The sequence below is a fragment of the Copidosoma floridanum genome, unplaced genomic scaffold (genome assembly GCF_036245765.1).
Source record: "Copidosoma floridanum isolate Cflo_tuat_1 unplaced genomic scaffold, Cflo_Japanese_pri ptg000006l, whole genome shotgun sequence".
Taxonomy (NCBI): Eukaryota; Metazoa; Arthropoda; class Insecta; order Hymenoptera; family Encyrtidae; genus Copidosoma; species Copidosoma floridanum.
This window is the reverse complement of record NW_028321883.1, coordinates 20,953,389-20,979,275: the sequence shown is the minus strand read 5'-3', so window position 1 is coordinate 20,979,275 and position 25,887 is coordinate 20,953,389. Positions and strand designations below refer to the sequence as shown.

Genomic DNA, 25,887 nt, shown 5'->3' with positions numbered 1-25,887 from the left:
GATTGCCCGATAAAACGAGCCAGCAGGAAAGAGAAAAAAAAAAAAAAAAAAAAAAGAGGCTGTTAGTACCTACATAAATATACACAGTGCAGTAGAGAGGGAAAGGAGGAGTAGGAAGAGGCCAAGAGAAAGAGGAAAGTAAAGAGGAGTGCACGTACAACACATATACACTTATATACGTATACGAGAGGCCGCATCCCGCTCTCGATCGCACTTATTCGGGGCCTCGCGCATCAACACTCGATACGTCCGCCCACTTGGGACCTGCTGCACTCGCGTCGCCAGGAAGAGAAAAGAGATGCCACCGATACGCTGCCCCCGGGCTTTGGGGACAAACGTATGTATTATATACCTGGGCGGAGGTGCGTGTGGTCGCCACCGATGTCGTATGATGGTGGGTTATATATACACGTATATATAATATTTCTTTGGTGATGATGATGATGATGATGATGCGGGACGCGCACGCGCTTGTACAGCGGCTTTAGCCATTTGTGCCCCGGCGCTCCTATCGGTCGCGCAGCGTTTGGGAACTCGTTTGACACGTTGCAGCTGAGCTATTCATTTTCTTTTTTTTTCCCCCTCAATTAAAACGTGGCAAATGACGCTGAGTCAATGACGAATCTCCTTTTGAGTTTTTTTGAGAAATTCGTGGCCGCGTGTGTGTTCCGCTCGATCAATGTGCCCCGAGTTTACAAAAGTGGAACCGCGTGCGCTCGCGTTGCGATAGTTTTTCGCCGGAGTGCAAAGGAAACGAAAAAACGCTTTTGATGAGATGCCTGCTCGTGATTGCACGGCTGGCGCGCCGAGCCTTGCTCCGTTTCCTCCTGACTGCCTTGAGCGTGAGTTTGTTTTAAACATACATATAAAACGCGTGCGGGTTTGCCGGACTCGCGAAGATATAATTGAAGTTGTCTTGTCTCTCGTAAAGTGTTACAAACGTTTCCATGTACGCAAATGCAAAGTCGATCTCTCGAGGTATACGGCGTTTCTTTTTTTTTTTTTTTTTTTGCTGCCACTGAAAGCCGGCAAAGTTGCAGTGTGTATACATGTGTGTGATGGCTCGAGTAGCGTAGTGGTCATCGTTTCGAGAGTTACGAGTTAATTCGAGGCAATGTGCGTATCTTCGCCATCCGTGGCTGGGGGCCATAGGCAGTGATTTTGAAATTACAAGATGAATATTATATTGTGCTCTCCGTTGTACTCCGATGTGCAGTAAATATTGTTACGGGCTTGAGATGTTCATCTTGCGTTTGGGATTTTTGCGCTCTGGACTGATTTGTGCCGTGGAAATTTCGATCTGTACGAATTTATTGTTCTTTATTGTGCATCAAATATTTTTCTTTTTTTTTGTGAGAAACTTATACGTAGCTGCGATAAATTATCCGTGATGAATTTGAACAAATTGTCTAATTCATATGAATTAAAATCAATGCATTAATGAGCACAGGTGGAAAAAAAAATCAAAGATCTTGTCTTTAGTATTGTAATCGTTCTTTACTACCTTTTATTGCAATATAATGAAGAAAAAAAACCAGATTGCATTAAATCATAATCGAAATATTTATCAATGAAAGAGAGAATGTGGAAATAACGTATCGCGTACTAAAAATTCGTATGAAAAATGAAAGCACGAGAGCTCGATAAATATAATCGTTCAATAGATAAATTCAATGTAAAAATATTACGTTCATTGAAAATTTATCGAAAATTTGTACAAGCTAAAGCATCACATTGTCTTGATTAAGTAATTCAAAGTTAATGCAATATAAACAAACGTAGTTCTAACGAAAAAAATTGCTCACATATATAGTTCCACGGGCAATGTGCACCTCTTGGACACATACCTTGAATTTCCAATATCAACGCGGCCGATAAAATGCACGCAAAGATCTGCAAAGGCTGATCCGCTAAAAGAAAAGCGCGCGCAATAACGGTTAATAACAGCGATCGCGTTATTATTACGCACATACGCCCACCCGGTGTACTCAGTGTATCGTCCCCGGAGGGCGTGAATCATTTCGCGTTAAACGCGCGTATAATTAAGTCTTCATACCTCAGTTTCAGCGCGTATTATCATACATGCATATAAGGTATACGGGCACTCGCGAATGGGAGTAATAAAAAAAGAAAGGATACGCGTACCGATGCACTCTCACTCACTCTTTGACGCGTACCGATGATATTCCGCATGCGCGCATATACGTACACTTACATACAAGCGATGGTAACCCCAAAAGCGCGCTTTTGCCGTTTCTCGTCATAATTCGTGGCCCTTTGGCCCAATTTTCCCCAGTATTTACATCCAAGGGTTTCGTTGGCCGATCAATTTGCATTCATGCATTTATTATGAATCATTGATGCAGTGTAATTTTTGCTAACCCTCCTCTTTTTTGGATTGTCTTAAGCGCCTGAAACGTCTACTGGCATCACGAATTTGTTTATTACGATACACGTCGCATTTGTCACGGGAGTGTTGGGTTACACACGATCGGAGCTAACATTTGATCCCTCAGCTTTTGCTTGGTTGGTTATCGTCGAGAACATAATTACCTATACTACTCGTTGTCAAGTTTAGGTTTACTTTCACTGGGAAAAACAAATTACTCGCGTTATCAAGTACGAACATTTATTATTTGAGCTTTATTGGAACAACGTCATGGAATACAAAATATTTGTAGCCAACGACTATTATAGGTAATTATAATATACTTTTTGTAGAATGATGTTTATGTGTTTATGGTCAGTATATATTATATTTAAATAGTAAACTCGCTATTTTTCACCAAACCCCGATCGTGAAACTGCGCTCCCGGTTATACGCACCAACACGAAGAGGTCACTGCAGAAACTTTTTCGTTTATAGACGCCAAATCAGCCATGGAAATCCAGAAACTGTAGCCGATCCTCGTGTAGGAAGAAGAAAAGAAAGAGCCGCATTTTAATTGATCGCGGCGCAGAGCGTTAACTCGACGTTCCGGAATAAACCTCACCAATTATTCAAATTATCGAGCCAAGAGTCTCCAACTAAACGCGAGGAGGTGAAAAAAAATGGAAAATCGTGCAATCTAAGGATGCCTGTACATACCAACGGCCCAACGCAGCCTCACGGTTAATTAGTCAAATCGCGCGTTACCCCCCCCCCCCTCCTTGGGTATATACGCCATATGTACACAGACGACACTCGCGGCGGCGCTTCTTGTAAAACGCACGTTGTACAGGCTTACACGTGCCTGTTTTCCGCGGAAACACGGAAAACGTATCGCTCCGTGCTACTCATGCACATATGCACACGAGCGCGTAATCTCACGCCCTGCGTGTATAAGCCCCTCTTGTGTACCATGTATAGCCCCTTCTTTTATCCGCGTCCCATCGTCTTCCAATTTCCGCGCTCCGCTACTCGCTCCTCCTTCCCTTGTGCGCCGCAGCTCCCCCGAGCTTGCGATTATACTTGCAAAGCGCGGCTCCGTTTTGCCCTCGCTCGCGCGCACACACACACACACACTTTTACGAAATGCCGAGGAGAGAGCGCCGCGAATGGCTAATAGAAGCATAGATACCCTCCGCACATAGGTGGCTGGTGCGAGATTCCTAATAGCCGGTATGTATACCTGAGCTGTTGCTGGTGCTCCGAAGGAATAAAAATAAATGAAAAGAAAACAAAAAGGAACGGCTTTTATCGTCCCTCCTTGATCTCGTTAGTCTCTTCCTCGGAGTTTCTCGAGTCGCACCGCACGTGTTGGGACAGGGTAGATACACATTTTTAATGACTATTTAAAAATGTTCCATCAATGAAGCAAAAATGACCCCCACCCCCACCCCGGAAGTTTTACGATTGAAGGTCACTGGATAATGAATTTAAAAAAAAAGAAATCAACCGAATGTAACGAAATATCACTTGCACAGTTACCGCTAAAATACCCCTGAGAACAACGCGTGTATGCAAGAGTAGGCCCACAATGTATTTATACCTACTTCCTTATGCGCGGGGGTCGTGTGTACGTATATGTAATAACGTACCGTTAGACTCCGCGGAATTCGTGTTATTTGTGCAACACAGCGTGTGTATACGTCTGTGACGATGATGCCGCTTCGTTATTTTTTTTTAATGAAAACAAAAAAGAAAAAAAAAAAAAAAAAAGGAGAAAGAAGAAAAAGGTAATAACAATAATGCCTCGTATTTACGGGCCTTTGTTGGCGCGCGACGCGCAATCAGCGCAGCATAATCGCAGGGAGGAGCGTTGGCACCCTAAATATCGGTCATTTTTCAAAATTATATCTCCCCCCTCCGTATCTGGGACCGCGGCTGTAAAAGGCCTTCCCGTTGAACGAAGAGGAAGACGAGGAAAAAAAAAAGTGAGAGGCTGTAAACGAATTTATCTTATCGTATCTTGTTCTGCGTTGCTTCGGCTCGCGCGTTTCCTAATTACTCGCGCTGTTTTTGATACGCGGACCGTCCGTTTCGGGGTTTTACATTACATCTACGTTTGGGTTTTATTTTGTTTTTTTTTTTTCCTCCCCTTGAATTAAAAATATAGACACATCACCGATGACATTTAATACTTTGCTTAGGTTTCATTTAAATCCCTGTGAGCCATTGTTGTGGGAGCATCTACAACCTTTACAAACCTAAAATACAAAAGAAAAAACGAAAAAAAAAAAAACGAAAAAAAAATCTGTGCAGCTGCGCACACCTCGTTAAAATTAGACCATTTAATCTCGATACGCGGATCGTTCGAAAAGCACTAGCTGCCCCTCGTTCTTATAGAAAATTAACGAGGGGGACCCTCTCCGTTTCCACGAAGGCGCTTGTGTGTGTACAGCGGTGCGGGTCTCGATTATGCGCCTGCGTGCACCGTCCGCGTGATAATTGTCGTGCGCTCGCGGACAACGATTTCATTAGTCGCGGAAAATGCACAGAGGCCGAGGGGAATTTCTAGGTAATACGGTTCGCCGCTGCAAATTGGGTGTTTCTACTGTTTACGGCTCTGTACATGCACATGGCAAGGGGGTTCATTGTCAAGGCTGTACTCGCGACTGTGCTCGGGTGGGATGATGAAAAAACAAAACAACGTCATTTTTTTTGCTTGTAAAATCACAAAATTAATACATACCATCGTTACCTTCTCATACTAAACTGAGAAATTGTTCCCTGAAACAGTTAGCCGAGGGAGGCGGTAGATTCCAAAACACAATTTCAGTCACGGATGTTAATACACTTACAAGCGTGTTGAATCCGTGACAAGATGTTCCCTGTGACTCTATTGAATAGATCTTGGCCATACATGTATATTGACTTGATAATGTATTGACTTGGTGGTTTATCAAAGGCTTCGTTACCGCTTGGCCTTTTTACTGGAAAAGAAAGTGCGATGGAACACCTTGAATTTCCAGCTTGACGGATCGGACCTCTCCGAAACTGAAAATTGATTAGACACTTGTGGCGCTCGGATGCAGGAATGCGAGTCGTAACACGTGTTACGTAGCAGCTCCAAGGATTAATCGAGGAGTGAATGAAAAAAAGAAGAAAAAAAATGACAAACTAATAGCTTTCGACGTGTCTCTTAATGTACCGGATAAAAAGTAAAAACCAAGCATTAATCAATAAAATTGTAGCTCTTCCCGTCGTTTCAAATTCTTACGGTAATCGAGAAAATGCCCGAGCGTATAGGTGTATACGAGAAAATTCAAAAACTCGAGTGAAAGTCCCGAAAACCCACGCGATCGTCTCCCCGAGAAATTATACGCGAGAGAGACGCGCGTGAAATCGAGTGTATATGGTATCGAAAAACGAATCTTCCCCCGATTAATCATCCAACCCAGAGATTTTTTTCCTTCTGCAACCATAGATGCAAAGCTCTCACGCTAAACTTCGTGGGTGAAAAAAAAAAAAAAAAAAAATTCCCGCTCTCTCGCACGATCAAACACACACCCCGCGCTTGCCACTTCAGTTTCATCCAGTGGATTTGCACAGCAGGGACAAGCTGCACTCGAGTAAGTACAGGGCAAATATTTGCACCGACGATAAGCATCCGCGGGACTGCATAAATCGGCTTACCCCGGCACCCTAGAGCCTCTACTTGGTTTACAAGCTTTTGCTTTTAGCGCTACCTAGACGCGCTTATTGAGCTTGAATCTTCCGACCAATTAGCGATCGGGCTTTCTCACGCGGGACCTCGTGGGCCTTTTGTCTGAATTCGATCTTTGCTTTTTACGCTCGTTTTTATTCGACATCTGTGTAAATTATTTTGATGGCACCAACTGTGATGCGTTGAGCATATCTGTAATATCCATGTGAAATATGGTAGGTGTAGCTAAAAAATGCAGAATTGATGGATAATTCTAATCGTTTGAAGTGTACCTACGTATATATACAAATCGAACTTGTGTCATGTTAAGTCTTTTAAAGTATTTAAAAATCTCCAAAGTAAACTTGCTCACAACTACTTACTGTTAACGAGCGTGACAGTTATTCTCAGAATTGTCAAACCATTGCACAACCCTATAACCAAATCATGAAAACATAAAAAGCTAACCAAGGATGTATATCCCATCAAAATTGAAAAAAAGGGGGGGGGAACATCGTTATCCAGAGCAGCTGTATAGTTTACCGATCGAAGGAAGAGAAAAAAAGCTGCTGACCTTCCTCCGAGCCTGTATGCGACTGCTCACACGCAGCCTCGCCATTCAACGTCGTCGGAGGCGCAAGAAACGTCTCTATTGCTTTTCCGCGCGAGAGATCTGAAGAAGGACACCGCCGTGCACGCGTATGTAACACCGTATTACCGCCACCGCGGAAAAGTGGATCGTTTCCGTGTGCTCGTACATAAATATACTTACCCGCGCGCTGCTCCTCGTCCTCTTATCGATCTCGATCTCTCGCAACTACACGCCAAAGATCTCACTGGCGTTTCATTCGATTTTTTATTTCCATTGGCAGGTCCAATGGAAAGGGAGAAGTCGCTCGTTAAAGAAGCTTTCCAGCCCCTGCTGCGTCGTTAAAAATGAATACCCGATTTTCACGTTCTGCGCGGGCAAGAATCCGATTTTACGGGCTTTTTACCGATAGGTATGGCTTGCTTCATATTTATAGCGTCCGGTGGCGATTGAGTGGTCCCTTGTACCTTACTTTTTTGTATTAGCATGAAGTAAGTTGCGTTATGAAACATTTAGAAGTGATTGCTTGTACTTGGATGAAAAAAAAAAAAAAAAAAAAAAAAAAATTCGATCAATAACCCCATCTTTCATACTTGTGCAACACGTACATTTAACGTAATCAATTGTAACCTGTGGCTCGGTGTTTTTTCAACACATCGAACCGAACGGTAGACAATATGAGACTTCACATGATAATGCAATATTTTGCCGGTTTTAATTATAAATCCATGCTTAGAGATTCACTATTTCACTTCAGAAATTCACTATTTTCCTTATATAGAGAACCCAAATGAATTAAATTTCGAGATCCACCTGCAAAATTCGTGCAAACACGAGGGAAGACTCGATGTAAGTGCAATAACCTCGCAGAGAGTACGAGCACCCCTTGTAAAAACCAAAATCGCGCGTGCCTTTATTATACGCGCGATCCACCGTAATGGCTTCCTCCTCCTCGTTCGCGGGGAGCATTAGCGCCCACGTTAACCCTTTTGCGGTGCACGTATCTCGTTCCTTCTTACCTCGCGTACCCCATTTTTTTTATCATCATCATTACGAGCAGAGCCGCGAAATTCAATCCTCGGGCGGCTCCTTTAATTGCACGCGCGCGCGCGCAATTTTTCGGCCGCTCAATCATCCACCCGCTGGTCCTTTTATTTTTTAAACCGCGTGCATCCTTTTATCTCTCTTTTCCTCTGAAGCCTGCCGATGTCTAGTACAAAAGTTGCCGTCTCGGCCTTTAAAGGATGGCCATTTTTCTCGGACCGAGTGATGACGGCGGGAATAAAAGGCCAGTGACTAAATTGTTGCTGAACCCTTTGTTGTTGTTTTTTTTCTCTTTTTCTTCCTTTCGGTACTTTGATTGATGTGGTTTGTTGTACGACGACAAATGCGGGAAGTCGGTTTGCGGTACCTTTTTTCGGGGCTCCGGGTCGCGGGAGAGAGTTTCATTAGATCATGATGTACTCGTGATTGAACGAAGTTGTTTGAGGTGTGGAATAATTGGTTTTTTGGTGGATCTTTTTTCGGTACAGAAAAAAAATTACTCTAAATATATACTCGAATGGAATCATCACAACTCTATATAATACGTGTTTTCAAAGGATTACGAGAATTCAGATGGAATTAATAATCCTTAGGTACACTCCACCCAAGTGGCAAACATGTACAATATACGTGTGACAAAGGAACGGTTTAAATCAATGACTTGTCCTCTAATTGCACGCATTCTTTACCCCCATCCCCTGTACGATCCTCGATTGGAATTCCCTCCCCGAAACCTGGATCAAGATAAGCTTGGAGTAACAAGCAAAGGATTCCACTCTCCCCACAGCCCCCGAAGGCATACCGCGTCTTTCCCACTTGTCTCGTACCTCATACTTCAACGTGACTCTCGGACGGACGTACAGGACACACGCGGGCATGTACTTATGTGTATACGGTCCTCCACGGCGGCCCAGTGACCCGAATAACCCGCGCTTTGCTTATAAATCGAACGCCGCTGGCTCGTCTCCGTTTTTTTACCACGTATACACTCGCTCTTTCCATTTTCCCTCTCGAAGTTGTGTACATATATATATATATACACGTGTACACCCTACAGGTATAGAGAGGAGGTGAATGATGACGAAAAGAAGGAAGAAGACCACAGGGGGAGGGGGGATCTCTTTCTCTTTCTCACGCGCCTCGCGTTCGCGTTGCGTGTGTGCGTATATACGCATATAATACGGCGTGCAATATATCAGACAATCAGCAGCCGTGGACACGGGCACTGCTGCGCGGAAGTGTATCGTACATTATTTTTAATGCGCTCGAGAGCGCGTTAATTGTTGGATTTTTGTTTTCGGGATGCGCACGCGAGTATATAAAGCAAGTGGGCGATGAAAGGTATGATGGTGCAGAGGTGAGAATGAAAAATTGCGACGTACTTGCATACGCAGAAGATTAAAAGGGCGGCATCTCGCTGTCGGTGGTATGTATGCTTAAACGGCGTCAATTATCAAAAAAAAAAAAATAAAAAAAATAAAAATGTGGTTGCCCGTAGTTGGATAATTAAATGTACATGAAAATGTGCGCTTGTACTTATTTTTTCCACTTTTTTTTTTATACGATGAGAGCTCGGGTATTTTTATCGGTAATTATCATTTTTATAGTGACTCGTGATCGTTTGTGTGCGTCTCTCTCTCTTCGTGTACGTTTAAGTAGTTATGCGCGCACGTGTGGGTAAATGATAAAAACCGACAATCCATGGTAATGTTATTTACACCTCGTTCGTATTTACGATGCTGGTTGGGCAGCATATCCCCGGCCATTCGTATATATGCAACGCACTTTGATGTTATACGATGGGCTATTTGTTTTTAGAGAAAGAGCAATAATAAGACAATTGATGCTTCAAAGTGGGCAGACGCGCATGAGATACGTGGATTTTATAATTAGCTGCTTTCACCGAAACTATAAGGAGGTCGCGGCTTCTTACCACTTGTGATAAAAAATTATTATCCTTTTTATATTCATTTATGTTTTTTTCATCGTATTGAATACGCACTTACAGTTTTTTTATATGGTTTGTTTAAAAATTGATTAGTAAACGATTTTTGTGAAGCAATGATCGTATTTTACCATCTAAGGTCGTTTTACATTTCCTTTTTTTTCTCTAAGTTTCTTACATATTTTTTACTATTACTACTATTAGTAGAATTTTAGAGTTTAAAGAACGATTACTCAAATGATTTTGTAATTATTTGGAAGGATTAAAAATTTTTTTAATTACTTAAGAAAAAAATTTTTTTAATTATAAAAATACTGTTGTTTCGGCGAAGAAACTTCAGAACGCCTACCGGGACGAATAAAGCATATAAAATGCCATATTACCCGTTAGAGGTAAGACGCAATGCGGCCGAATCTCAAATGGGGGGGTAGGTACCTGTGGGGCATAGCCAATAATGTACGAATATGTAAGTGTATCAGGCCCATTTCCACCTGTGACTATTTTAATGAATAAAGTTACTTTGGACGATGATGATTATCATAATTGAAATACCGATTTGTATCATTTCACCTGCGCATTGACGAGCATTAGACGCAGGGAGGAAGAAAAATCCCACGAGTGACCCTTCGTTCAGCCAACCTCGGGCGCAAAACCAAGCGCGTAACCGTATCATTTCCGAGCTGTCCTCCCACTCTCCTCCCTGCTCGGCCCCCTACGTATCAAAACGAGAGCGACCCTCCCATCTCCCAAAAGCATCAAAAAGTTTGGCGAATCCTCCTCGGGACCCAACGAGCCGAGCGATTCAGCGAATCCGTAAATAAAGGATCCGAGGATCCTCTCCCGCACCAACCCCAAACCGGCCATTCCACGAACGAAGCTATATACACTGCAAGCTCCCGCGAACCTTTACCATACATCTCTCTCTCTTTTTTTTTTCTTCTTTCTTTCTTACCTCTCCATCGGATGATTAATCGCCCCCGACACGATCTAATTAGGCTCGTTCGTTTCGCGAACTAACATCTGCACTGCACCGATGATGATGATGATGATGATGACTCGACGTCCGGGCTGCACGCGCTCTGTTATTTTCCACGTGGGCAGTGCAGGATGTACATACATGTATAACCCACGGTACCTGTAATTCATACTCTTTTAACATGCGCTCCGTCGGTCTTGAGAAATGTTTGGACGATTCAATCGCCTTTTGACTTTAGTTGCACGCGTGTATACCTACAGCTATAGGCGGCCATACGGGCTAATGTCGATCGGGTGGTGTCCGTCTGGGAAAAACAATCTCACAACCTGTGGCACACATATATTATACAATACTATATATAGGTTGGCGTAAGCTTGCAAATCGCATAGCAAATTGTATTTTTTCCCTGTACACAAGTACAACACCGTGCACGGAGTGACATGAATAATAGAACAACGAAAGTCAACGACGGCGTGAGATCGGTGAAAGAGCATCGTCCGCACACGGAGTCTATCGTTCCATAAACAACGATTAATCGTCTCGTCTCGCTTATCGTAACTCCCGAACTTTATAGCCCTTGCACCCCCGCCCATATACTTCACCTCGACCACCATCGTCATAACGAGCTGCGCTCGGCCACGTTTACGAGAGATGATACCCATCGTACGGTCATCGACGACGAAACACAAACGATTTCTAATAATATTCCCGTTGATCGGGAGAATGAGAGGATCCATACGTACGTGCACGAGGGTAACCATTATCAAAGCTGAATCACCAAGACATACGTGCACACTCGATCTTCCCTCTGAAGCTTATTAATTCCGCGGGGCCCGTGGCTCGTGCCATTATTTTCTTCCATTCAATTTTCCGAGGAGACAAACGCAGTCCCACTGGATGACGGTCACTGTATCCCACGTCCCTGTTTCACCTCTCGTCTTGCATGCGATTGCATTTTTAGATTCTTCGTCGAAAGACATATTTATTTAAAGAAAAGTGAAACCAAGCGAAAATTCAACTCTTTCCCTGTCGAGGACTTACACACACATATATTATTTATCATGCATGACGATGGTATGAAAAAAAAAAAAAAAAAAACTCCAAAACCAATTAATAAAGCGCACTCATCAATCATCTTCCTGCGCGTATCATCATCATAGTGTGGGGCACTTAACAAAACCAAGCGTTTAGCTAATAGCACACCGCCTCGATCTTACTCGTTCCCTAAGAACAAATTTGTAAAACCGAAAGAAGAAGAAAAAAAAAAAATAGTTCGACGAGTGCCAGTGGACGATTTTAAAGCATAACATTTATTGGCACCTGAGGTAAAAGCACGCACCTCGCGATACACTGTTGCCCCTTGTTTTAGCACCAATGGATCCCTCGGCCTTAATTACCCCGTCCTCGTGGGAGAAAGAGGCGTGCGTTATAGATCATAGACGTTTCGTTGGGTGTGTGCGTGTGTAGGCGTATACACACACGCCCACGACTTGACCGATGTTAAATTTCCGAGGAGGAGATTCGCTCTTGTTGGTCCTCGGCGTGCGATTAAAAGCGAATTATTGCGCCCACGAAGTTGGGATGGGAAAATCTGAGAAAAGAAGTGTAGCGAAAATAGTTGTAAGATGTAAATTACAAGCACGTTGCCGTTATACGTAGATACGTAGATTTGGAAGGAGCATTTTAGCTCTAAGATCAATGTCACAACTTTTTTTTTGCAAACGTCGCATATCCATTTTCTGATATAGCTGCGATTGCGAAGCTGTATGTGCCGACGGATGGACTGAAAAATAATCGGCAAGATTTTCGAGTGACCAACAAGTAATTTTGGATGAATTTTTTTACTTCAGGTCCTGTCATGGCTGTGCAAGAAAGGCGAGGACGTCCTCACTAAGCACGGACAGCACTCGGCCACGAGTCTCGCCGCGGCGCGCCTTCATGAGCGGGAATTCGAAAAGTTCTACTTCACGTCGATGGTGAGTACCATTTTTGAAGATATATTCCAATACCACTGAAAAATCTATCTCTAGATCCATTAACAGTAACTCTTGATTAATCGAGTCGTCTTTGATTAGACTCGATTTTCTATACGCATAAACTATACAAGTTCTGGGGGAAAAAAGTTTTCTATCCCCCGCAGGAGTGTAGCTGTACCCATATTCATCTGCTCCGTCAAGGCTATCGGTGCATGATTCATTGCACTCCCCACGGTTCGGTTTTTGCCGATCGCAAAACAGACCGCGTGCGTATACACATGCATCCCGATCGAGAGAAAAAGAAAAGAAAACGGTAAAAGAGACGACAACAACGGGGGGGAAGGAAGAGACGTAATGAAGGATCCCTTTGTGCCATTTGCTGCCTCGCGGCGCACTTTTGTCTTTTCCGTGTACAGTACACGTGTATAGAGATACACGCGTATTATCTGCGTAAGTCTATACCTATGCGTGCCATTAGAGACGGACGGAAGCGGACAAAGCGACGCACTGAGGTTCTTTCGGAATTGCGTCCGACAGGCGTTTTCCACATTGTTCGCGTCCGTCCGCGAACCGTTATCGCCGCCCATCTGCCTCTTCTTCTTTCTCCTACCGCCAGAGGCTGCTACTTTTTCCCTTTTCACTGCAGTTTTACTTTGGCTGGGTAACGAAGGGAAAAACAGAGGCGACGGGGGACGACTCGTCAATGACGACAACACTTCGGACTGTCGTTATTGTTCTGCTCACTATACAATATCAACCGGTTTTCCGTGAAGCGACACTCGCACAAAGAGCCTTGAATTTTACTCTTTACTCCTCTTGCATTGGCGAGTGTGCAGTTCTGCCCGATACTTTTCGGGAATATGATGGACGAGCTCGGCCGGATCGGAAAATTATATGTTTGTCTCTATATCATTAGCGTGACTGAACAAGTTTTCCTCGGAAATTAATTTAACTGTGAGATAAATTAGTAACTAAGTATATAAGAATTAGTTTCATTGGTGTGTGCTTCGCGGTTTCTCCGTTGTGCCTCGTAGCGATTCTAGCGGGACTTTCACCAAGTATCCACGAACCCTCTGCCGGTAACACGATCACTTTATCGATTGATCTATAGATCGATGGACTCAGTAGTCGGTAAGGTAGAGTACGATCCTTGATACACATATACTTGCCGATTTATCTTTGTCTTATTTCAGGTGTATGCTCTTCATGGATAAGAAATTCACATAATTTAAGTATAAACGAAAACCTTTACATATCGTATACATTTTTTAAGTTAAGTACCTTTGGAAAATCATAGATTACTACCGATCTCTTGTTACTCGTGTTATCGACTGTAGGCTTACGATGTACTGATCGGTATTTTCGCACGGACAAATGTAACATCAACCGCGACTAAACAAGTTTCGTTTGTAATTCAGTTGCTTGCCGTTACCCACACCTCAATCGGCTAAATTACTATACCGATCTCCGGAAGGAAATCGTTTAATTGAAATCATTCATATCGAAGTTATTTATCTTAAAACATACTTTTGTTAACTACACGCAAATCAATTAATAATCCACTGTACGAATGTATTACAAACGCGTGATTAAAGTGTTATCTCTTGGAAAAATAAAAAAAATAAAGACGATCGAACCGGTCTTTATTTTAGCATAACAACGCCAAGCAGCAGAAACAGAAGAAGAAAAACAGTAACCTTCGCCGTAAACGAGCGATTGTCGTACTGTCGTGAAAAAGTAAGTCAAACACAAATTGTTTTGCCCGCAAACTTTCTAAAGGATACTCAATACTTTTTGTACACTCCGAGTGTCCTTTTCTCTTTCTTTTTCTCTCCCAAGTGGGCAAGCTCTTAATTATCTCCCGCAGAAAACAATCGAGGCGCTTTTTCCTAAAGTGCTCGTCGTTGTACCTATTCCGGTTCGACAATCGGCGCTTCGCTACTTTGCTGCTCTCTGGGCCTTGTCTTGTAAAAACACGAAAGGACAACCACTATTGTATACACATACATATAAACACCCTCGTTTTATGTGCACAAAGTGCAACTCGTGTATCCACGCACGTATACATTTCACTGCGGTCGGGGAGAAAAGCGTACTCCGGTGACACAATAGCCTATTTGCATTTGCGTTGCGAAAATACAATCTACTATGCATACACAGGTGGTACAAGTGATTATCGGGTGGAGACGACTTTTCAAATTGAACTCGTTTTAGAGGCAGGACGGACAGCTATTACCTTTAAAATTGACCAATTGTCCAACGGCCGCGTATACTCGCGCTGTTGGCTGTTCGAGCGTAAAAACTCTTCTTTTTTTTTTTTTCAATTTACATTTCGTACGAGATTACATATCTGATCCGATCTGTTTTTTAGTGAACGCTTTATTTATTTGTGCACACACATACTTATTCGAGACAAAAAAATGCCACCAAGTATTCGTTTCTTATACATCCTAGTTGGCTAATTTTGGTAATTTCGGAGGACTGCAAGTACATTATGTTATCGTTGTTTTGATATTTCATGGGCTATCCATGTTAAAGTTACTGCATTGTTGGACACAATTTTAGATTGAGATAAAATTATGGATAGCACCTATCAACTGAGCTACTCGTGCTTTTGAACTAAATATTTATTAAATAAAACGACAAATTTTCTGATTCAATCGTTTCTGTCCAAAATATAGGTAAAAAATGGCCCCCCTCCCCCAATGCAACCGACCTTGTCACCCAATTACAACGACTAACGACTCATCCTTGCCATTACTCACTAGGTCATTGCACGAAGCTCCTAAGGAGTAGGACGAGAAAAACAACAATGAACCAAATAAATCCTCCACACTCGCTGATTCTCGTATAGAACTCGGGCAAAGCATTAACAGCACAGTCGGTGCTTATAGGTTGCACGTACAAAGGCACTATCAGCTTCAAAGCACGTTTTCATCGGGTACACATGTAGGTATATGTATGCTCACGCGATAGGCCACGCCAGACATTTAAATGGCCATTCGCGACAACAGTATCCATATGCCCACGCGTGTGTGCTTGTGCGGTATATAGCGTTCCCGTAACCTAATTGCGTATGTATACCACTCTATAACTTATACATATATACCATATCGTTGTTGCTCGAAAACCACGTACACCTATATTATATATACACGTGTGTGCACACACGCACTCGGGTTTACGATATCCGAGCCGGCGATTACTTTAAAACACATGCACGTATACGTACAACCATATACCTATACATGAAATCGGCCACAAACTCGTGCACACGCTCTCTTTCGCTGACGCAATGCGGAGATACGTGCAGGTATATATGTATAAGTAGAGAGAAAAATTGCCACGGCGCGAGGGGGTCGATTTGCCCTCGCTTCCGGAAATTGTGTAGTTTTCTCCGAAGATTCTGCAGAGAGGAGAGAAGATTGATATAATGGCGATCGTTAAGTTACTATCTCCCGAGGCTCTAATCGTTAGTTCCGAGGAATTTCTCTACTGTTTTGTATACATGATGCAGGAGCGATCGGCAACAGCACATTGGTCGAAAGTAAAGGGGGTCAAATTATCGAGGTATAGTTGATGGAGGTAATTGGGTACAGGGGGTTTGATGCTTCGACATTACTGCCGTTCCATTGGGAATATCGTGGATTAAAATATGAAATGATGTTAAAATTGCGCGAATGATTTTTCACGAAAATTAATTGGTTGGAGATTGATGTGTGTTTTGTTGTCATCGTTGGATGAATATTATCTACTCAGCTATTGAATTAATTATTTCGTAACTCGAGTTCAATTTTCTATACATACAAAAGCGATTGTGTAACTGATACCAACTATTAGAGTAATGAAGAATAAAAGCAACTACTCTAAAACTTTAAACGAGTGGTCAAATGATACAAGTGTATGAATTATGCAAATCAGCATCCCCAGTCTTCAAACTTACTGTATACGAACGATCTTTTGATAGTTTTGTCTGATACCAGACTTTATATTTTGGTGAAAATACAAGGCCTCTTGTCATGCAGTTGATTCTGAATGAGAAGAAGAAAAAAAGCACTTCTCGAAAGACTGACCCACTAAAGCCCCCACGCGTTCCCGTTTCCTCAAGGTCGCGAGTATCTGCATCGCCTTTTATCTGCCTCAATGGCTTATTTCGCAAGCCTCTGGACCCTCGAAGCGCAAGGGGCTCGGACATCGCCCACGCAAACAAGTAGATACCCAAAACCGGTATGTCTTTTGAGAACAGAAAAAAAAAAAAAAATTAATGTGTCCAGAGTCAAAGCATCACCTTATAGAGGCCCTTGTGAGAGTCTATATACACGGTCATCGCGCGTTTATGTGTACGCGAAAGAAAAGTATACATGGCGTGTACAGACTCTCTAACGAGTATAACCGCCTTGTGCCGATTCCGCCGGCGCACGTGACCATATAGATGCGCCGGTATATGACTTTCGCAACGGAATTTTTCGTAACGAGCCTTGATTTGGTCTTGGAAACGATGTTTTCTTTTTTTCTTTTGAAGTTGATTGAAAAACGAAACAATTGCGTTTTTGTTGTTACAAGAATAACTTTTGTCAAGTAAACAACTTTTAGAAAAGCTACAAAAGATCTGCGTGTGATGGCCAGTTCCTATACCAGCTTGATGACGCTGAATGTGCCATACAGCACCGACGCGGCTCCCCAACTTGACTTTGGTTGACGATCGTTAACTGGTGTCCACCACCATACTGACCACTGTATACACATGTGTAGAAATAGAAGCAGAGAAAAAAGTTGAAAGACAATCAGACGCGCGGATACATAAGTAGAAAGTACAGCCCCGATGTGTCGCATCCTGTCGATGAAATCGTCGACGGCTCATCGTTTCACCTGTCTGTCGACGCCAAGCTGTATATACTTACGTGCAGGAGTTAATTGATGCCTCTCTGCAGAAATAATGAAGAGTACGTCCGTATAAACGACAAGAAAAGTCGAAATTGGGGAAATTAAGTGGGATGTCGTTGAGAAAGCAGTCGCATGTTTCTACGTGCAGGTACAGATGTGCGAATGTAGTTTTGAATTTTAGTTTAACGAGCGTTCATTTTCTTTTCAAGAGAGATTTTCGTCTTGGTAATATTAATAAGGATTTTAAAGAACAAACGAAAAGTGATTTTAAAAAATTCAAGCGCGAGTCACTGGTCGTAAGGATCTTCAAAGCCAGCAGGATGTGTGCACGAGAGGTGTGGATTTCTTTATCTATTTTTTTTTTTTTTTTTTTTTTTTTTTTGTTACACGCGCACAGGCAATACCTTGATCGTTATCTTCCTGATGCCAAGAGGTATACGTATAGCGCGCGCAATTGAAGAAAATTTTTTTTTCCGATTGCACCGGAGAAAATTACGGGTTACTTCCTGTGTAATTGAAAATGTGTGCGCTTCTTCACGTACATATTATAGGTATAGGTATACTTTTACAATGTAATATTATCTGCAGGATAAATTTATAAATAAACACGCCAATTTCGACATCATTTTACGTCCAAGAACTTGAGTTTATTATGTCTGAATGGATGGTGATTTTTTTTTTGTTTGCATCGTTTATTTTATTACGTGTGAGAGATAAAGTACATTGTAGTTGATTTACAGGAACCTAGAGATGGACAAAATAGGTAGACATTGAAATATTAATATAAAAGCATCAGAAAATACAATATTGAAGTACCTATACAGATATTTTGACTTTGTTTTTGTTGACGGACATAATAACGGGTAAAAATTGTACGTACGTGATTTATAAATGCATATTCGTAAATTAGCCTATTCATGAATGTGTTTGAAATTCTGTGCTTATAAATTTGTATTTTAACAGTCTAAGGTAAAGTTCAGAAGTATATTTACAATCGGTATTCAAGTATTTAAATAGTCGTTATCCAAGTCCATCTCTAAATTATAATACATTTATCAATTCCGTCGCGATTTGTAATTCAATCATCGATTTTAAATGGAAATATCATCCAGCAGTGTAAAAAAAAACCCAAATATACGACGAGATAGCAACGGTTACCAATACATAATATTATTTACTTTAATTACAAACTTGATGTAACACTGTAATGTACGGACTTAATTATTTTTTAACAGATTATGTTCTTATTTACGCATAACATGATTTTTATGCCTTGATACAATATTGATACTGCGTACGAGAAAAATTCATACGAATCATTGAGAATAGATTAACCGATTTATTTTATCGAAGGTAATGATAAAAAACTCGTAAAGGGTTCCTTTCCCCTCGCAAAATAAAATAAAACCATCTTATCCCTCGTTATTCCCCAAAACAAAGACCCCAGTCCATTGTAAGCGGCAAATACAGCGTAACACGTGAAGTGAGCAAATACGAGAACAGAGGTTATAAGCGCATTATCTATTTTTTGCTCTATCTCTCATGGCTACACTTACCTAAATAACAACAGTCCCATGTCCCTTTCACACGCATAGGTACATCACATGCGTATACAACACACGGTGGCAAAGAGATTCCGGTCGATTAGGCCGCTAACGGAACGATGAAAACTACACTATAGTTACCTACACATGTAGGTATAAGCCTAGAGACGCAGAAGCAGCAGAGCCCGTCCATCTCTTAAATTGTACATGTATTGCAGTATATATTATAATGTGAGCAGTGCAGATTAAAGCTCTTGGGCTCCGTAAAATCAATACACACATACTTACAGATGAATTATTGCATCTGCCGCGTAACGCGTCGGGTCTTTTGTTGTGCCCCTCTGAGTGAGAGATGGATGAACGCGCGCGATTGATGATCAAAACATCATCGTCGCGTGCGTTTGGTTTGAAAATTTGTGCACAGCCGGCTGGTCATTGATCATCGGCTGGTTTGCCACCACTTTTCTTTTGTTTTTTTTTGTTCATTTCGTTCACTGGGGATATAAACGACGGGCACTTGCTGAAACGTTTGATACAGTTGGTAATGATGATGGTACTGTTGCGATGAGCGGGTGATTTATGATTTCAACTCGAGTTATCTCAGGGTACATTAGGGTTGAGTGCGTACGTTGATTCAAGGTAATTCGTTGTAGGTACACGTTTTGATTAAAGGTGTTTGATCAAAAATGTTTAATTTCTTTCTGCGTCTCACTCAGGATTTTTACTAATACCAAAGTATCTTGAGTTACTTACGCTATAATACTCTCGTTAAATGAATACTGTTTATCGATGCATCGTATTATCAACAGATCGAATGTTGTGCTTAAAAGTAAGTAATAACGAAGTGAATTGAAAAACGTGTCAATTATTCCGCTCTGAAAATTTCGGAGCATTTGCCACCTCGGTTCACTGTATTCCATGGTATTTTCCCCCTCGTAACGACACCGACCTTGTCATGCACGAGCAACATGCCATACCAGCAAATTATTGCACACGCAGAGGTATAGCCGCAGGTAGACGCGAGCGGCGGGCGTTTACCGATCACTCGATTTCTTCTCACGCACAACCATCGTCGTCGCTATGTCCTTTGCGAGAAAATAATAATGCAGTATGACGCAATCGAGGTCGCCGATTTTAGGGCAAACGTGCGTTGATCGACTAGCTGTCTCCCTTACTTATTAAGAAGCCGAGCGGTTTTCTTACGTGCAAAGTACCATTGCATGCGAGTGTGGTACCGTGTAGGCTGGTGTATAGCTCAGCCGATAGGCAGTTGAATCTTTGATTTTTAATTGCTTAAGTTCGAGATCTAATTAATTTGGAGAAACGAGTGTAAGAAGAACAACAATAAATTTTCCCATTAAATAATAATCAAAGATAAATATTAGAAGCATTTATGTTGAACAACTATAGCGTTAGGCAAATATTTTTTTATTTTTTAAACAACTTGATGATCGTTTTCAAAGGTAACCCACAAATACACTGCATAGTTGACAACCAGTCAAGTACTGAAAAAAAAAAGAAAAAAGAAAAAAAAAACACGTATTACTTTTCTTTCGGAAAATATTTATCACTTCGATCGACTCACCGCATCATGACCCGCGAATGCCACGGATAGCGTCCATATAAATTTGATAGAAAATAGCGCGGTCAAAGCGGCACAATCTCCCTAATAAATCTCAGCTGTAAGAGAACCTTTGATCGAAAGGGAAAAAGAAATAATGAAAGAGAAAACTCGGGAGCTTAAATAAAAAGAAATGAAAACAAAATGGAATCTGCACGAAAAATTGCAACCTATGCTTTAAAGACTCATGCGCGCGACGGACAGCTAAAAATAAAGTAAAATAAAAAACAGGAGAAAGATCGTTTCATTGTCGAAGGCCAGGGAGATTTCAGGTATCCCATTTGTCACCTCGCGTCGTCCCACTTTACCGTCTCTCGCGTGGACGCAGCTATTTTTTTTATTTCATTTCTCGTATAAGCTTACATACACTTGCAGGCGCGCTCGGCCTACGCTTCGACCAACGAGATCTTTCCTTTTTTTTTTTTTTATTTCATTTTATTTTTTAGCGCCTACGCTTTACACTGCGCCTTGCACCAGAGAGAGAGAGAGCGGCAGCTTAACGCCACGCGCGCTCACGTGATCATAACAATTATTTACTGGCGCACGAGTCGAGCGAGCGATTTTATTCGCGATCTCGCGATTGACGGCCTTTCTCGATATGCGTGTCGTTTTGCGTACATGTGTGTTCGCGTGTGAAAGGTGAGCCATTTTATCGGGGCGTCAGCGCGCATGGAGCCATTGCCTAAGGTTGTTTGACTCTGAAGTTTTATTTGGGTAATTATTGCATCTAGGTATAGGGCTCGTTGATTTGGTCATTTTTTTTTTAATCCAGGGCTGTTTGGTTCATTTTTAGATTTAGTTATTCGCATTAAAAAAAAAAAAAAAAATTTATCCGGGGCATTCCGAGGACCAAAAAAAAGTCGGTAGCTTATGATGATACGAAAAATCTTCACCTCTATTATTTAGTTTTTAGTCACGTCACGTGATAACATGCGGCATCTTGAGTCTGGACCATACATTATGTCGAGGCATTGGGTGGTAGATCTACTTATTGGATGTTGCGTCGCTGTGTAAAATTTTGATCTTTCATTTCACTATAATTTAATCAAGATTTCTTTATGCTGCACCGTATTTATACAGCTCAAAATATTAATTATTGTGACCTATACGTTTGATCCGATCGAGAGTTCGTCCGTCAATATTGTATTGAAGTTTGATCAATGCTATGTATTTATCTCTACAAATTTAAAAGCGACTTTTTTGGTGGGCTCGTGTTAAAATCACGTAACAGATGTCAAAAGCTCATTTGAATGACAGAACAAAGTAATGCATGCGTGTTCTCGTTGCATGTGCTATTGAAAAAAAAAGTAGTCTGCAAAAAATACACTCGTGTGAGTATATCGTGTTGAAACGCCTGCGAGATACTGTGAGGCGTTTCATTTACTTTTTTGTTTTCTAGGCTATCTTTAAGTACATGGAATAGAAAATTTTCAATACGATAGTCCGTCACGTTGTATTAACGAATTTGGCTTTGGAAAAAAAAAAATTTTTTACCTGCAATTACAAAGATACTGTCGAAGAAATCAACTAGACAATACACGAAAGTTCCAACATCTAAACGTAGAATTACTCGTATCCGTTACACGAAAATCCACTGTATTTAGCGTACATCCTCCTGATTGTATTCTCTCAAGACACGAGTCGAAAGCGTGACCATTGCTCATAACACTTTTTCATTTCCTGAAACCTCGACCATCGCATTGCCATCATTTTTCAATAGCCCTCAATTCCATGCGAATCTTTATTTAATTGCAATTTGGTTTCTACGTGTTTCAGATAAATTTCGGGATCAATTGTAAGTCCTCGATCGCGTATGTAACCACATATTCAGTTACGAAAAGGTATCGTGTGGAGTTGAAATCCATTCGGTCCCATTTCCGAGGCATTCACCTTTTCCGAACATTTATCAGCGCACTCGTGCGAAGCTCCAAAAAGCGACGCTAATAAAACGAACTCCCGGATTCAATAGCCCAAGCGTCACACATACGCGACGACCATGACAAATAATTTCCAGAGTAGGTGATGACCCGCCAAGACTATCACGTTACAGAATAACGTACAGCCGTCGCGCAAAACCCCACGCACGTAAAAGTCGAGGAGGTGTCGACGCTTGTAACTACACGCGCGTGCGTATGTTCACCTACGTCCGTGTGTTCCCTTTTTTTTTTTTTTTTTTCCGTACAGGTGATCCAGACGATGATTCGCGCTATTTGGCTTTATGGGCTGGAAGATGTGGGGCCGTGGGTGTGTAGGGATGCGTTTACCGTAAATTTATTCTTGCTCGCTCGTATTGTGAAGTTTTTTTTTTTTTTTTTTTTTTTCATCCAGACCGAAGCGAAGAGACCTTTTTGAGATTCGGATTTAGTTTTTTTTTTTGTTCGAGAGGAGTGATGGCTTGGTAGTAACTGTAACTCAGCTCTGTGCTTTGAATACTTATTTCTTAACTTTGATAAACATCCAGAGTACCAATTGCACTTTGTTTTCAACTTGATGCCACGAAGTCAAATTGGTTTGCCAAACTCAAAATTGCACCAAAACTAAAATAAAAAAGAATTTGTTATTGTGCATTAACATGATTTAAAATCAAATGATGCAGCTTTAGTTTATACGTGGTAAATAGAGGGAGCAATCGCTGCTTCCCCGTCCGTATGCACCTAATCGCAATCAATGCAAGTGCGTAACCCGCATTTTTCTCAAAATCCCGCAGCATACCCATCATCAGCGGTTCTCTCTGGGATTTCTAATTCCCCAATGAAGGTGCACCGGCCTATTAATTATTCGGCGGTATAGTTACGCGATGCGTGCGGTCGATTGATTCTCGCAACTTTCGCACGGATGTATGGATACATTTGCTCGATACAGGTACTTACTTACTTACGTGTTTACGGCGCACGAAAGGGTGTTGCACGATTCCAAAGCGACAGGTTTTGTTTTAATCTCTTCTCTCTTTTTTTTTTTTTTTTTTTTTTTTACGACGAGTTCAGTATGCAGTTTTATATTATATTTACAGTCAATGACGACGGCGTCCTTCGTGTCTGTACACACGCGAATCAAAGATCGGTTCGAGGTTGTGTGTAACGTTGTTATTGTCGTTTTTTTTTTGCAAAGAGAAAAAAAGTGTCTGGAATGCGAGATTACGCGTGTCCCCTGCGTATAGTCTCCGCGTGTGTGTGTATTCATCGATTGGAAGAGCAAAATACTTATCGGGTATTTCTAGAGCCAATGGATATTCGTTCATTATACTATATACACACGCAAACAATCGGCTTGTCAAAATCTTAAAGAAAAAATGGTACTTTTTGTCACAAAAGTGCCATTGCGTCTATAGGACTAGTTTGCGGCCTGAGGGACCGTATAAGGTATATCCCCGGATGGATGGCACTTGTGTGCCAAACACTGTTTTTCCCTATAAAATACGCGCTTCTATATAAAATCAGTGGGTGCCATAACTTGCACTCGTCAGCCCTGTGGATATAAACAAATTGCAATAAAAATTCAAAAGCTTACCTCATCATCTCATACACTTTTAATTTTCCGCATTACAGCGATAAAATTAGCTTATAGAGGTGTGTATGTATGCACACATGAAAGGATACGCAATATATTCCGAGGCGCGTTTTCTCACGCCGGCAAGTGCTAAATGAGAGTTTGCCTATATATACACCGACGACGACGACGACTCGGATTACCTAAGGTTCCCACTCACACACACACACACACCCGCGCAGCGCAGCTCTCGCGTGTGTAATAATTAACGTCCAGCAGGCGCGATCTCGATCTGACTTTTAAATCGGTTTGCACGGGGAGGGGGGACCTCATTGAACGCTGTTAATCAACGCGAGCGCCTTTGGTTTTTGGCATGTATGTTTTTTTTTTTTTTTTTTTTTTTTCTTTTTTTCGCGTAGCACACAGAAAAGGGGGTCGCGTCATTTTTACCGGGAGCCAGAGAGACCGGCACGAAGAGGTCGATTAGAATTTGTAATGCGAAACGGTGCGCGGACCTTTTTCTTTTTTTTTTTTTTTTTTTTCAAAGCGAGTCTCGATGCTTGCGAAATTGTACGTGTTGGGGAATGCTCGTATGCGAGGACGGATGCCGGCGGACCCGAGTGATTTATATTAATAAGGTGGGTTCTAATGATCCATCGGTAGTGGAATCGTTAATTACACCATGATGTCAGGGCGAAAAAATCCTTACGTGTATTACGCGTGGGATGAGGGGGGGGGATGAACTCTGTCCCGTTACTCTTTGATCGGAGATCAAGTAGGGGATTCGGTTTGAAGATCGATGAAATTGTACTTTGAAGAGATTTACGAATAATATAATAGTATCATGTGATACAAAAAAGAAAAGTTTCCATTGAAGCCATACGAATAAAATTACCGGTTAACGATAGCCATGCACCGAGCTCGTAAGTATACTTCGATATAGATTTCTAAAAGGGAGAAAAAAAATGGAGTTCACTGGCCTCCCTTGCCTGTGACATGTACGCGCATACACAGATCAACACAGGAGCCCACTGCACCCTCTCGAAGACGTTCTCTCGCCACTCCTAACGATTCCGCGTTATGTGCGAGCCCGCACGTTCCGTGCATTTACTCACTTCCGCGCTACTTTTTCAATCCGCCCTCTTGGCCCGAATCACGTGTCCCTTTGAGAGAAACTACTGGCTACTCGCCCCTGCAATTAACGATACACAAGTATATATGCGCAGAAAGCGCACGCGAGAGAGCCAGGGATCACGTGCCACCATTGCCGGGGCGCACGTGCAAAGCTATCGTATATAATATACTACACGCACACCCGATCCGCGGGAATGACTACCCGCACGTGTGCGATTTGCACCCCTTCCTCCTTTCTTTTTATCATATGCACGTCGCGGCGCATTGGATGATTAATCCAGCCGACTGGCTATACGTACATATATACGTGTAAATGCGTGCGCGAGCTATAGACTTCCTACATACTTTTTTGTGCGAGCTTGAACGTTTGTGTGGGGCTCGCGAGGAGCCAAAGGATTTTCTAAGCCCCGGCATTTCATTTGATCTCCCTCGAGGGGTTTTCCTCTTTTCGAAGGAGACTGGCTGGATCGTTAATTGACGTGCTCTCCGCTTGTGCTCGTGATTTTGTAATATAATTTATTTTACGTATTTTAATTTTTTCATCTCGAAATATTGAACGTTTGGTGGATTAAATTATATCATTTCTTCACGGGGTAGTAGTCACGTTATTCCGTTATGGT

At 41.9% G+C, this 25,887-nt stretch overlaps 1 protein-coding gene across 2 annotated transcripts in view; it reads left to right on the top strand.

Annotated features, from left to right (window-relative positions):
- LOC106639464 (uncharacterized) overlaps nt 1–25,887 on the top strand; it is a 378,265-nt gene that overhangs the window by 292,542 nt on the left and 59,836 nt on the right. For both annotated transcript variants that reach the window (XM_089598472.1, XM_089598471.1), the window contains exon 14: nt 12,473–12,598. In XM_089598472.1, the coding sequence (XP_089454598.1) occupies nt 12,473–12,598 (126 nt within the window). The remainder of the gene's footprint in view (nt 1–12,472; nt 12,599–25,887) is intronic.